Genomic DNA, 12,565 nt, shown 5'->3' with positions numbered 1-12,565 from the left:
CCGGCGCAGAGCAAGGTGCCACCGCTGCCCAGCTGGCGAGGGCGGAGAGGCGCCCGCGAAGCCCCGGCCGCAGCCGCCCCAGCCCGGCAGCGCGGCCGCTCCCTCCCGGCGCCTTGGGCTCCCGGGTATATGTGTGCGCCTGGCCATGTCGTATCCTCAGGGTTACTTGTACCAGCCGTCAGCGTCCTTGGCTCTCTACTCCTGCCCGGCGTACAGCACCAGCGTGATCTCCGGACCCAGGACCGATGAACTTGGGAGATCTTCTTCGGGCTCCGCTTTTTCCCCTTATGCCGGATCTACCGCCTTTACCGCCCCTTCCCCGGGTTACAACTCCCATCTCCAGTACGGCACCGACCCGGCCGCCGCCGCCGCCGCCGCCTTCACTTCCTACGTGGTAAGAGCAGCCGCGGGCAGGCGGCACCGCGCCGGGCACGACGGCATCCCGCGGGCCCCTGCTCCCCCCTCCCGGGCCTGCTTTTTGTTCCCATTTTATTTTTGAGATCTCGGGGACAAAAGGGAGCGCGGCTCCCCGCCTCGCCGCCCAACTTTCCCGCATCGCCGCCGTGCGCTGCCGCACACTGTTGCTGGCGGCAGCGGCGGGCAGGGCCGGGCGCGGGGGGAGCCACCGGCACGGCCCGGGAGAGCGGGACCGGGGCAGGCAGGGACCGGTTTCATTCCCTATCGAAAAAAAAATATTTTAAAAAATATATATGTATATAAAACAGCAGTCGTAATTCCTCAACAATTAGCTTATTGTGATTGAAAAGGAAATGAACCCAGCACCGGTCGGCGATGGGAGAAATCCGGGCGATAAACCCAGGCAACTTTCCCCTGCACGGCGATAATTAGGCTGCTTAAATATTGCAGAGCTCTAATCCCATGGCCGCAAGCTGCTCCGCAGGGCTGTGCGGGAAGTAAAGGGGATGGCAGGGCACTGCGCCGCTGTGCGCGCCCGCGGGGCACCGCGGGGCCGGCCCGGGTGCAGGACATCCTCGCCGCAGAGCTGCGGCCGCCGCCAGCGCCCCGCAGCTCCCCCCAAAACCCGGCGAGTTTTGCTCAGCTTCTCCCCTCTTTTTAGGATCTGGGCAGAGTTTCACAGTTCCTTCTTTCTTTTTTTTTCTGAAATTTTTTTTCTCTTTCTTTTCTCTGGGCTCTTTTCCCTCCTCTCCCCCCGTTTTCTGTTTCTCTTTTTTCTTCTTTTCTTCTCTTTTCTTTTCTCCCCTTTATTTTTTCCTCCTCCCGCCCCAGGGCAGGCAAAGGACCTGCCCAGCCCGCCCGGTCGCCTGGGCCCGGCAGGTTGCCTGCCACGATCGCAGCGCTGGGAGAAGGGTCCGGTCCCCCTGCCCATGTCCGCCCCCACGCCGCGATACCCACTTGCTTTTCCGCTCCTGCATTTGGGGGAGAGGCGCTGGATTGCTGCAGGCAGCCAGTGGCCTCCTGGGGCCGGAGACTCTCGGCCCCCAGGAGTTCCCAAGCCCTTCCGCCCGTCCTCCCGGGAAAGAGCCGGGGGAGAAGCCTGGCAGGGCCTAGCTCCGGGGGAGAGGCGGGAGGGCGCGGGCAGGGGCCGCGGGCAGGCCCTGGCGCTGCCCTTGCCGTGTCATTGTCGCCCCGCGGCCGCCTGACCTCGCCCCGCCGGGCCGCTCTCCCCTCTCTCCCCAGGGCTCGCCCTACGACCACACGCCGGGCATGGCCGGTTCCCTGGGGTACCACCCGTACGCGGCGCCGCTCGGCTCCTACCCCTACGGGGACCCCGCATACCGCAAGAACGCGACGCGGGACGCCACGGCCACCCTCAAGGCCTGGCTCAACGAGCACCGGAAAAACCCCTACCCCACCAAGGGCGAGAAGATCATGCTGGCCATCATCACCAAAATGACCCTCACCCAGGTCTCCACCTGGTTCGCCAACGCGCGGCGGCGGCTCAAGAAGGAGAACAAAATGACCTGGACCCCGCGAAACCGCAGCGAGGACGAGGAAGAAGAGGAGAACATTGACCTGGAGAAAAACGACGAGGACGAGCCCCAGAAACTGGAGGAGAAGGGAGACCCCGGGACGCCAGACACAGGTAGAACGGCGGGTTTGGCCGGGTCACCCCGCCCGCGCCCTCGGGGCTGCCCCCGGCCCGGTGCGGGGCGGCGGTGGCGGGGCGGCCTGTCCCCCCGAGCGGGTAGCCGTAGCGGAGGGAGCCGGCGGGCAGCGGTGCAGGCCTGGCGACGGTGGGGACCGAGGGGTGGGCGGCGAAGTGGGTGGGCGGGTTTGGGGGGCGCAGGGCGAGCCTGAGAGCTGCCCCCCACCCCTCTCCTTTCCACCCCCAGGAGCGACGGATCCGAAGACAGCGCCGGGCTGCGAGCGCCTCCAGGAGTCCCCCGGCCCTCGGGAGGCCGAGAGCGGCTTCAGCGACTCGGATTGCAAAGAGCCGGCGGAGGAGCGGCTCGACGGGCCGCCCGTCCCCCCCAAGGCGCCCGGCGCTTCCCCGCTGGGACCGTGTCCGGCGGGCCGCGGGCCGCTGGCGGCGGGCGGAAGAGCCCCCGCCGTACCGCCCGCCCTCCGCCGCCGCCGGGCCGCCGCACGCCGCCGACCTGCACCCGCTGCTGCCCGCCGCCACCGGCGCCTCCGTCATCCACTCGCCGCAGCAGGCGGCCCTCGCCAAGCCCAAGCTCTGGTCGCTGGCCGAGATCGCCACCTCGGCGGACAAGGCGAAGGAGGCCGGCGGCGAGGCGGCGCCCCCCGGCCCCGCCGTGCTGGGCAGTAGCGGCCCGTCGCGTTCGTCGCCGCGGCCGCGCTCGCCGGCCACGCAGTGCCCCTTCCCCAACGGGGCGGTCCTGCCCCGGCCGCTCTACTACACGGCGCCCTTCTACCCCGGCTACACGAACTACGGCTCCTTCGGGGCCCTGCACGGGCACCCCGCCGGCGGCCCCGCCGCGGCCGCCCCCGGCGCCCACTTCAATGGATTAAACCAGACTGTCCTCAGCAGAGCCGAGAGCCTGGCTAAAGACACTAAAATGATCAGGAGCCAGTCCCAAGTAGACCTTTGCAAAGACTCACCTTACGAACTGAAGAAAGGTATGTCCAACATTTAATATCGGCTTCTCCTCCCTAACCCCTCCTGGGACTGTGGTTTTGTTCTTTTCTTCCTTTTTTTTTTTTTTTTTTAATTTATTTGAGAGAAATAATAAATTGCTTTGGCAGTTATTTTTCCACTACCAAAAGAAAAACAAAACAAACAGAAAAAGACCAGCTCCCCCCTCTATCCCAGCGCCCCCTTCAAAAGTTTATAGAGTCTATTGGAAATGTCTGGGTAACAACCGCCCAGAAATGTCTTAAGCAAGTGAAAAGCAAAGGAATGACATGCTCTCTCACACACACACGAAGAAAGATTTGTATTAAATCTTATTCTGTATATTTAATGTAGCTTTTTTGTATTTAAATTGATAATACAGTATCTTTGAAGTAAATTATGAAATCAAGACACCTGTACAGGCATTAATGTTGTTTTCGTAATATAAATATATACATTTCTGTGTCTTTTTCCAAATTGTTTCATAGTTTTAAAATATATATATACAAGTTTAATTTAATTTTTTTATGACTATTGTTTTTTTTTCCTTGGGTGTGAGTTAAAACCATAATGCAAAAACAGAACAAAAAAAAAAAAAAAGGAAATAGGTTATACGTATTAGATACAAAAACTGCAGCAGCCTTTGTAAAATGCAAATATTTAATTAAAAGAGATTTTTAACAGAATCAAAACCACTCTCTTTTTGCAACGGGCAGATACGTGCATAGCTGCGAAAAAAAAAAATATACGCGTTAAATGAGACGCGGTGCTCCATTTAGGACCTCACAGTAGTACCTGAAGTGGTTTTTTGAAGTGACAGGCAATTTCTAAAAGGTCGGGGGGCTCCGGAGGCGAAAGCAGCCCGCGGGGCCGGGAGAGGCGGCAGCGGGCCGGGGCCGGGCGCGGGAGGGACGCTGTTCCCGGAGGTGAAGGCTTAAATCAGGCCACGCACAAAAGCACTTGTTAGAAACACCAAATCGAAGCGCAGTCCCATCTTTTAACCTAATTACTTCCAATCAGTGTCGTGTTTTATGCAAAGCAATCAGCTGGTGAACTTTGCTAATGAGTTCGATTTTCTGCCAGATTTAGCCCGCGTCGCTGCTGCAGCGGTGCTACGGCGGCGGCCGAGGCCGGCGACTGCACGGGCAAATGCTCTCGGTGCGGCGGGGGCCGCCCCGGCCCCTTCCCTTCCCCCGCTCCCCTCCCCCGGCGCGCTGCCCCGCTGTCCCCGGCCCGCGGGACGGGGCGGTCCGGGGGCCGGCCGCGGGCGCGCAGCCCCGCGCAGGGCCGGCCGCGGGCGCGGTGCTCCCGGCGCTGGCAGGTAGGTGTCACACTCGGCCCGGGTTTGGCTCCCGCCTCCCGCTCGGCCGTGCGGGAGCCCCGCGGGGCCGCCGCGCTCCGCTCCGCGCTGCGCCCCAGCGAGTGGTGGGGCAGGGGCCGCGCAGCCGGGGCAGTCCCAGCTACCAGACGTCCCTTGGGTGCGGGGGAAAGAGAGCGCCTTGAGCTCTCTCCGTGCTGTTCCGCCGCTCCAAAGGCTAAGGCAGCGGAAAGTGGGTCCCCGAGTGGATTAGGGACTCCCCAGAGGCATTGAGCGTGGAACCTCGAACCAAAAGTCAGTCCCCGTCGGCACGGCTGTCCGAGCAGACCAGGTCCCCTCCGAACAAATAACGGCGAGGACTGTTCCACCACCCAGCTCCGGGGACGGGTCTCTCCCTGTTCAGTGTGGATTTCGTGGGTGTCAACTGTACAGTGACATTGCCACTGTTGATGTGATGGGAGTATGACTGAGACCGCTGGGGCTGGGGCTGAGACACCCCTCAGTTTGCTCGGGTTTTTTTTCCTTTACGAGCCAGATAATTATTTTGTAATCTCTTCAACTTTGTCAGAGCCATTTATTAGGTGTAACAGGTTTATTCATGCATATTTACGTTTTACGGGATTCTAAATAGTAGTTTGTATTTTGGGTTTTAAAGATCCAGTCCATGTTTGCTGGGTTATACAACTGTTTTTTAGATAATCTGTTTTAAAATCAAAATTGTTTGAAACTGAATCAAATATTCCTGGGATAATATTATGTTATTTTGTCATTTTATAAATTAGAAATTATTTTTTAAAAAACGCTCGAATTCCTCTTTTGGATATTTCATTTCCTGTCGGGGAGACCTGCAGAAAGGCGTATTTTTCGCGCAGCAGTGCGCTTTACTGTACTCACCTGCCTTGTTTAAAACGGGATAAAGTTCCCGCAGTGAGGGGTAGGGTACAGCCGGACCGGGCAGAAGCAGCCCCGATGTGCGGGTCTGGAGGCAAAGCGCCGCAGCCCGCCTCCCGCCCGGGCTCTCCCGGCACCGTCCCCACGGCAGAGATCGCCCCCGGCTGAACTCGGGGGAAACTCCCGAGCGCCCTTTGCTATAGGGAGCGACAAAGCCCCTTCGGACAGCGCTCCCGACACAACAGGTCCCGCAGAGGACGACTACCTCAAAATAAATAGGTTTTAGTTATTCATATAGGTATGGATTTTTTTTTTTAATTGTCGCTCTACCTTTCCCCAGCTGATCTTCCGATCTCTGAAAAAGCTATTTTGCAAAGCAGCTTAGGAGCTTCGCTCGTTCAAAAGCCCTATTCCTTATAATCGGGGGTATCCTGAATAGGTCTATTAGAGATCTCAATACGGTTTTCGTTTGATGTATAAATTCCTAAGGGAATTAACCGTTTCCTTTAGGTTGCAGCCTGTCGCTTATTTTAAACCATAACTATTATTGTAGCCCTATCTATTTCATACAACAGTTTTATTCTTCACCCTTTTCCCTTGCCACAGGAGATATACTGTACGGCCATTCTTTAACATAAGCACGAATTTCCCAGTTTCTTTTCCGTAGCAGAGTAGGGGGGGATGGGGCAGCGTCCGCCTTTTTTGCCTCTGGCATGTTAATTTGCTGTTCGGGGAAAAAAAAAAAAAAGAAAAAAGAAAAGAAAAGAAGTGAGGATACCTTAAAATAAAAATAACGGCTGCTGCCAGTGAAGCTGCCGTAAGTTAGTCGGGAGCAGCCTCGGGAGCGGCGCTCACGCTGGGAGCGGAGCCCTCCCGGGGCGCGGGCAGGGCCGCAGTTTGGCGGCGGGAGGGCTTCGCTGCCGCTGCTGAGAGCTTTGGGGCAGGCGAAGGGGTAGAGCGGGGCTGGCGGTGGGGCCCTGCAGGCTGGGCTCCCATCAGCGCGGCTGGCAGCAGGTGCTTGCCCACGGACGCAGGTGGGGACGGCCCTGCCTCGGCGGGGCGCCGCTCCGCGCCCGGGAGAGACCGCTCGCCCCTTTCCGTGCCCACTCCCTCCCCTTTCCGCCCCGCACCCCACGGCGCGGCCCTTGATGGGGCGGGGGGGCCCGCGACACCCTACACCGCCCGCCCCGACGGTGGGGGTCGAGCGGCGCAGGTGGCAGAGGGGCCGCCCTCTCCCGCAGGTGACAGCCCAACATTCCCCCCAAGACCCTTCAGCGCGGCCGAGAAGTGTGTTGGCCCAGCTGGCCCGGCGGGGGCCACGAGTGGGGCCGCAGGAACACTTCAGTGTCCAGGTCGACATAACAGAGGATCCGGGACACTGGAGGGGACATGCGGGGACTCCTGGCAGAAAGCGAGAGCCCGCCGGGCAGGGAGCGCAGCTCACCTCGGGGAGCCGGGGCGGCTCCCCCGCCACGCCCGGCCGAGCTAAGTGCCCTGTCCCCGGTGAAGGAAGAGACTTCCCCGCAGAAACCAGGGCAAGTGCCCCCGGGTCAGCCGTGCCCATCCCGATGGGCTCACCGCCTCCTCAGCGCCCGGGATGACAAGACCCCAGGGGGGCCAGGAGCCCGGTGCTGCAGCCATCGGTCCTATCCATTCTATCCACAGTAAAATTGTCTCTCTCCTGTAAGGAAACAGACGGAACAAGGGGTGCGGTCTGCAGCCGGCACGGCCCCCGAGCTCCGCCAGGGGCGGCGGGACCCCCCTGTACCTTTTTCCCCGGTTCTCAATCGCGGGGACGGAGGGCGAGAGGCGGGGAGCCTGGCGCAGCCCTGCAGCTTCCTCTTTCACGCTTAAAAACAAAACAAATCCTAATTTAGACCCTCAACACCCTGGCCCGTGTTTACATCTCCCCCGCTGCTCTCCCCGCGAGTGTTGCTTTTCCAATTGTCACGATTAACCTACGGGGCTCACGCGCGGCGCGGAGCCTCCGCGGCGGCCGGGACGGCGCGGTCGCGTCTAATTGGCTTATTGGACTTCCCCCCACACCCCAACCCCCCCGCCCGGCAAGAGGTTCTGAACAGCATCTTCCCATGTCGTGCCTAGAAGCTACGTGAAAGCCCCTCCGCCAAGAGAACATCAGACGGTCAGCAAGTTTAAAGGCGGCGAATAAAAAAATACCACAGGGGTTTGCTGCAGGGAAAAGTCCAGGAACTTCAACCCAAAACGGAGATGAGTGGGGGAAAAAAAAAAAAAAAAAAAGGGAAATCCCCCCAAAAAAACACACCAAAAAACACCTTCTCGTCCCCACGGCCCGTCCCGGTGCGCAGCCGCGGATATTCCTCAGCCGGCCCTGCGGTGCGGTGCGCCCGGCTCCGCGATATTAACCCTGCCCCAGCAGCAGCAGCCGTGCTCGGAGCAGGCTCGGAGCGGCACGGGAGTGCCGGGGAACCCGCCCCCCTCCTCCTCGCAGCTCCCCTCTTTCTGTGACCTGCCACGATTATTAGTAAGGACATCTGTGGCTGGCAAGGGAACAAGTGTTACCAAAACCAGAACCGGCTGTTTTTCCAAATGAGCAATATGTTAATTCCTCATCCCCCCCTCTGGTTTCTTTAAAACCTGGCACAAATACATCAATAGCGGAGAATAAGGAGCCTTTGCAGAGAACAAGTGGCAGTTTTGAATTTACCTTTTGTGTGCGCCTCAGATGCAATCTTGAGGCATTTTTTCCCTTCTCTCCCACAGAAAAAGAGTGTTAATCTGCCCTATCTTGGGACCCAAAAGGATTGGAGTGGAGTAGAAATTCACTAGAATCACATAGGGGAATAAGGGTCTTGCTTTATTGAATCATCAAATCCCAGGAATGAAGCTCTTAATTAATTATGGGTGCTAAAAATTCAGGCCAGCTGTTTCTTTTTACTTGGCTCTGACAGAGAAAGACAAAGTCTACATCGAGATCTTCTAAGGCGCATTCAGCATAAATCAGCGCCCTCGGCGGCGCTCCCGGCCGCGGCGCGGCCCGGCGGTGACAGATGGCGCATTGTCCCTGCATTCCTCCACCGCGCCTCCGCGGGCGCGGAAGTGGCCGCCCGGCGGCGCGACCCGACTCAGCCCGGGGACCTTTCTCTGCCGGAGAAGGGGCTCTCCATGGGCAGGAGAAGAATGGGACGGGCCGCGCCTAGCCGAAGTGCCGGCCCTGCCCGACGGGGCGGCCGCTGGAGCGGCTCCTGAGCGGGCTATGCCATTTCTTGCCCGAGAGCGCTCAGCAGGCGCCTCCTCCCCCGCCGGCAGCCCCAAAGCGCCGCTCCCAGCCCTGCCCCCGCTCCCAGGCTGCGGCCGGAGCCCCGGCGCCTAAGTGCCCCTCGGCTCCCCCGCTGCACCCTGGGGGATACGTCCACTGGAGAGCTTAACGCTGGAATGAGGAACAGGGTTCCCCCAATATGGGCACTCCTACTTCTCCCCCGCAGGCAGAAGCGTTTCTCTGCGCGGCGGCGGAGTTCCCCGGCAGGGCCCCGCAAGGGGCAGGAGACAGCGAGGGTCGCAAACGCGCGGAGAGCCGCGCAGGAGGTGCGGCTCCTGGGCCCACCGAGTCACCTGCATCCCGTTCCCTGCCACCTCCCCTCTCATTTGGGGGGCAGCTGTGTTCACTGAGTTCCCGTTACCCAACGGGAGCGCCCCGCGTTATTTTCACGGCCGCTTTACAGGTGAGGGGCATCCGCTGCGGGCCCGAGTCCCTCTCGCCTCCTCTGCTCGTTTGCGGGCAGGGAAATCTCTGCCGGTTCAGCCCCGTGGGACCGAATACGGCGGGAGGCCGGAGGGGGGGCTGCTCAGCGACTCCCCGGGGAACGACCCCGCCGGGCGCTTCCAGCCTCCTCAGCCGGGATCTCTTCACCTCCAACTACCAGAAAATAAATGTCCTCCGCACGGCGTTACTCATCTGTTATAATCAGAGCATGTGCGAACTCGCGGCGTGCCGGGAGCCCGGCTCTGGTTGATGCAGGCACTTGAGCAATAAGCACCTCTTTCTGCCGTGGCGGTGCTGCGCGGCCAGCCCGGCAAGGGGCCGGTGGGGCCATATCCTGCCCCGGCTCCGCATCCTACCCCTGCCTGGCCCGGATCGGCTCGGCTCGGCTCGCCCCCGCGGCCAGGCCGGGACGGGAGTGGCTTCGTCCAGATAGCTCCTTTCCCCTGAAATTGGCTTTTATTTGCTTAAAGCAAACCACAGACCTCTCCGCGCTCAGGGCTGATGGATGCAAATGTAAATGTGCACTTATTTAATTGGATCAGGTCCCAAGATAAAAGAGATAAACGGCTCCCAGTTTGCCAAGTTATTTTCAGAGGCATGCAGTGATGTGTGGAGGGAAAGTTAATGAAGAGGAGAAGAGACACACTGTACTTAAAATACCTCGGGTCTAGACTCGGGGAGAGGGAAGCATCGGACACCGCCGCGGCGGAGCGGCGGGGGCTCCACGCCCCGGCCCCGCACAGGCTCCCGTCTCGGCGGGGCCGCAGGTACCGCACGTACCTCCTCACCCGAGCCGCGGCTGGAGGGGGGAGGCTGCGCCGTATGCTGCAATTAATGCTTTTCCCTTTTTCCCTCCACCAAATTGCTCTCCGTTACTGCCGTCTCCCCTTGTTCCTCCCCGTGTTCTACATCCGTATGCATGAGACGTTAACAGACGGTTATTGATACAAACATAGTTTTTGTTGCTAAAGGCCTTCCAAAACAAATTCTCCGGCTGAATGCCAATGTATGCATGTTGGCTGGTGACAGCTGATTAGTGAAATGATTTACGGCCAAGTTAAAAAAAATGATACTGTCAAAGGCAGCAATTTGAAAAAAAGATAAGACAGCACAGCCTCAAGGCTTCCCACTGTAAAGCCACCCAACAAATCTAAACCTATGCTACAAATACCTGAAACACTCAAGGAATCAATTGGTCGCAGATTAAATACAGTCTCTATTCTGACTCGCCCTGCTAATCTGCAGCTCTCCACAGGAGCAGCCCCTCGATTTATGCCTCCAGCCTCACCTGCAGCAGGGCCCGCTCCTGCCCGAACTGCCCTGCCGGCCTCCCAGCATCCCTGCAATCGGAGACTTAGGCCTCCTTTTTGTTTCAAGACTTTTTCTCTCATTAATTGATTAAAAAAATCCCCCTTCCCTCATTTCTCTGTAGCTCTTCTTCATAAAGAAAGCTTTTGCTCTGCAATAAAGTAAGAGACTTTGATCCCAGATCATCCTCTTAGGCCTTCCAGCTGAAATCAGCGGAGAAACTATGTGGAGTTATTGTTCGCACTTGCTGCACTTCTGATTCAGAAAGGGCTGATTTATTAGCTTGTCAAGGGAAGCATTGTTCAGGAAGGCAATCAAAAAGCACTTACCTAGCTAAACTAAAATTACTGCCTTTTCAGTGGCTAATTTGTATAACTCCCATGGAGGAACTTGGGAAGTGTTTGATGAGGCATAAAATGATGATTAATGAATTTATTGGCCTGCTGCTCATCAAATAGGAGTAGTATATCTTTCCTCTATTGGGCGTTGGGTCTAATGCTACATGTCTGTGTAAAGCAAGTCCAATATGATCTCCTTTTTAGCCCCCTTTTAACCCCCATGACCTGAAGAATATCACCGTGTAACAGAGGCAACATCAGGGGACTGCAAAGACAAAGAGCCCGTTTGATAAACGGTAAATGAGAAACGCGAGGAAAGTTGCTGCAGGGACAGATCTGCTCAGTTTTCGGCTTTCAATCACTTTGACTACTGAAGTGGGAAGAATGTAGAAACTAGATAAGGTGTGAGAAGCGAAAAGAAAACGACAAACCAATTTTAACTTTCATAAAGGATCCAGCCAAACAACTTCATTGCTACTTGAAAGAATGAGCGACTGCGGGAAGTGCTGGGATTCCCAAGCAATCAGGCACACTGCAGCACCTCACCACCTGGCTGTGCAGGGAGAAACACGGAATATGCCCCCCAAACTGTCCGCATCTGCAGCCAGCCTTTAACCCAGTCAGTACTCTGATCAGATTTGGTGCAACAATTTTGAGCCTATAAATTTTATGTGCTTTTTACTCCATTGAAACAACTCTGGGCTTTCTCTTCTGCTCAGTGTTTAATGCTTGAATCACTATTTTGGGGCTAAGGGCTTCTGAGAGAAATTATATACTTTGCCCCTTTTAAAAGCCCATACTGAATTACTTGTGATTCAGTGCCCACCTGAATACATGTGACCTACAAGGTATCTTATGCTCTACATATTGTTGCTTTGAACAGGTTAAGACCCTCAGAAGATCAAAAACATTGCTGACATTCTCAAAAACTTGTTAAAATGAGTTTGCCTGAGATTTGGAGTCAGAGATCTTCCCAGGATTGAATCAATTTAGCTCTCAGCTTCCACACACTGTTCCCTGTTCCTGCAGCTCTGAAGTTTGTTGAAGGATCTGCAGCTTGTGCATCTCCCAGTGAAGACACACGCGCCTTAGCTGGAGCCTGCTGCCAAAAAGGCAACATCTCTCATTACCTTCTGGGGCTTCACAGAAGTACCCTCAGGCCTGCGTATCAGCAGCCCACCGTGCTGAAGACTGAGAAGGTGCAAGAACATTTTGCAGAACTACTGACGTAGAGATCAACACCTGCTGGAAGATGTGATATTTCAGGCTCCAGTAAAGCTCAGAGGAGCAGGAAAGGGTAATGTGGAGGTGCCTGGCAACACCAACAGCCCATCTTCCCTCTCTGTACCTTTCCTTTGTGCCTCTGCATGCAAAGCCAGGGCATGGCCTGCTCTGCTCTCCCTCAGAGGGGAGTCAAGAATTAAAAGCAGGCTCTGGGTGAAGTAGTGTGAAACTCCTTCTTTTTGCTGTCTTGTGTTACAGTGCAGTCTCTTCTGTACTTTTTTTCTGTTCTGTTCTGGGCTGTGTTAAATGATGCCTGTTTTTGGAGAGCTGCTTGGGAATTGACTGAGGCAGGTCTAGATCTCAGCCCAGGAAGGCAGGAGAAAAGCTCTTCTTTAACTTCAAGGGACTTTAGCTCATATTGTCTGAGAAAGGCAAATTTGGCTGTTCCATACTAGATAATAATTGTGATTTAAAACATTCTTGTTTGCAAAATACAATGGATATAACATACCAAGAATTGTTCATTTTCCAGATCTGTTTAGAAATGATTTCTGGAATAGTAAAAGAAATATCTTCCTGGCTATTTTTTCAGTTGATCAAAACAAAACTTTCCTGAGCCTACACACTGGCTTCCTTGACAAAAGGAAAAAGGCATCTACCTTATGTTTACAAGATCAGAAAATATT

The 12,565-nt window shown here is 56.4% G+C and overlaps 1 protein-coding gene across 1 annotated transcript; it reads left to right on the top strand.

The window, feature by feature from the left end:
* Positions 1-23: 23 nt before the first annotated feature.
* IRX5 (iroquois homeobox 5) lies at positions 24-3,578 on the top strand. The gene is given in 4 exon segments (XM_050311356.1): positions 24-394; positions 1,660-2,065; positions 2,316-2,509; positions 2,511-3,578. Coding segments are annotated over 4 exon segments (1,419 nt in total). The 5' UTR covers positions 24-145; the 3' UTR covers positions 3,081-3,578.
* The last annotated feature ends 8,987 nt before the right edge of the window (positions 3,579-12,565 follow it).

Source organism: Myiozetetes cayanensis, unplaced genomic scaffold (assembly GCF_022539395.1).
Source record: "Myiozetetes cayanensis isolate MyiCay16 unplaced genomic scaffold, myiCay2020 scf16, whole genome shotgun sequence".
Taxonomy (NCBI): Eukaryota; Metazoa; Chordata; class Aves; order Passeriformes; family Tyrannidae; genus Myiozetetes; species Myiozetetes cayanensis.
Note: the sequence above shows the minus strand (reverse complement) of the source record. Positions and strands in the feature narration are given on the sequence as shown.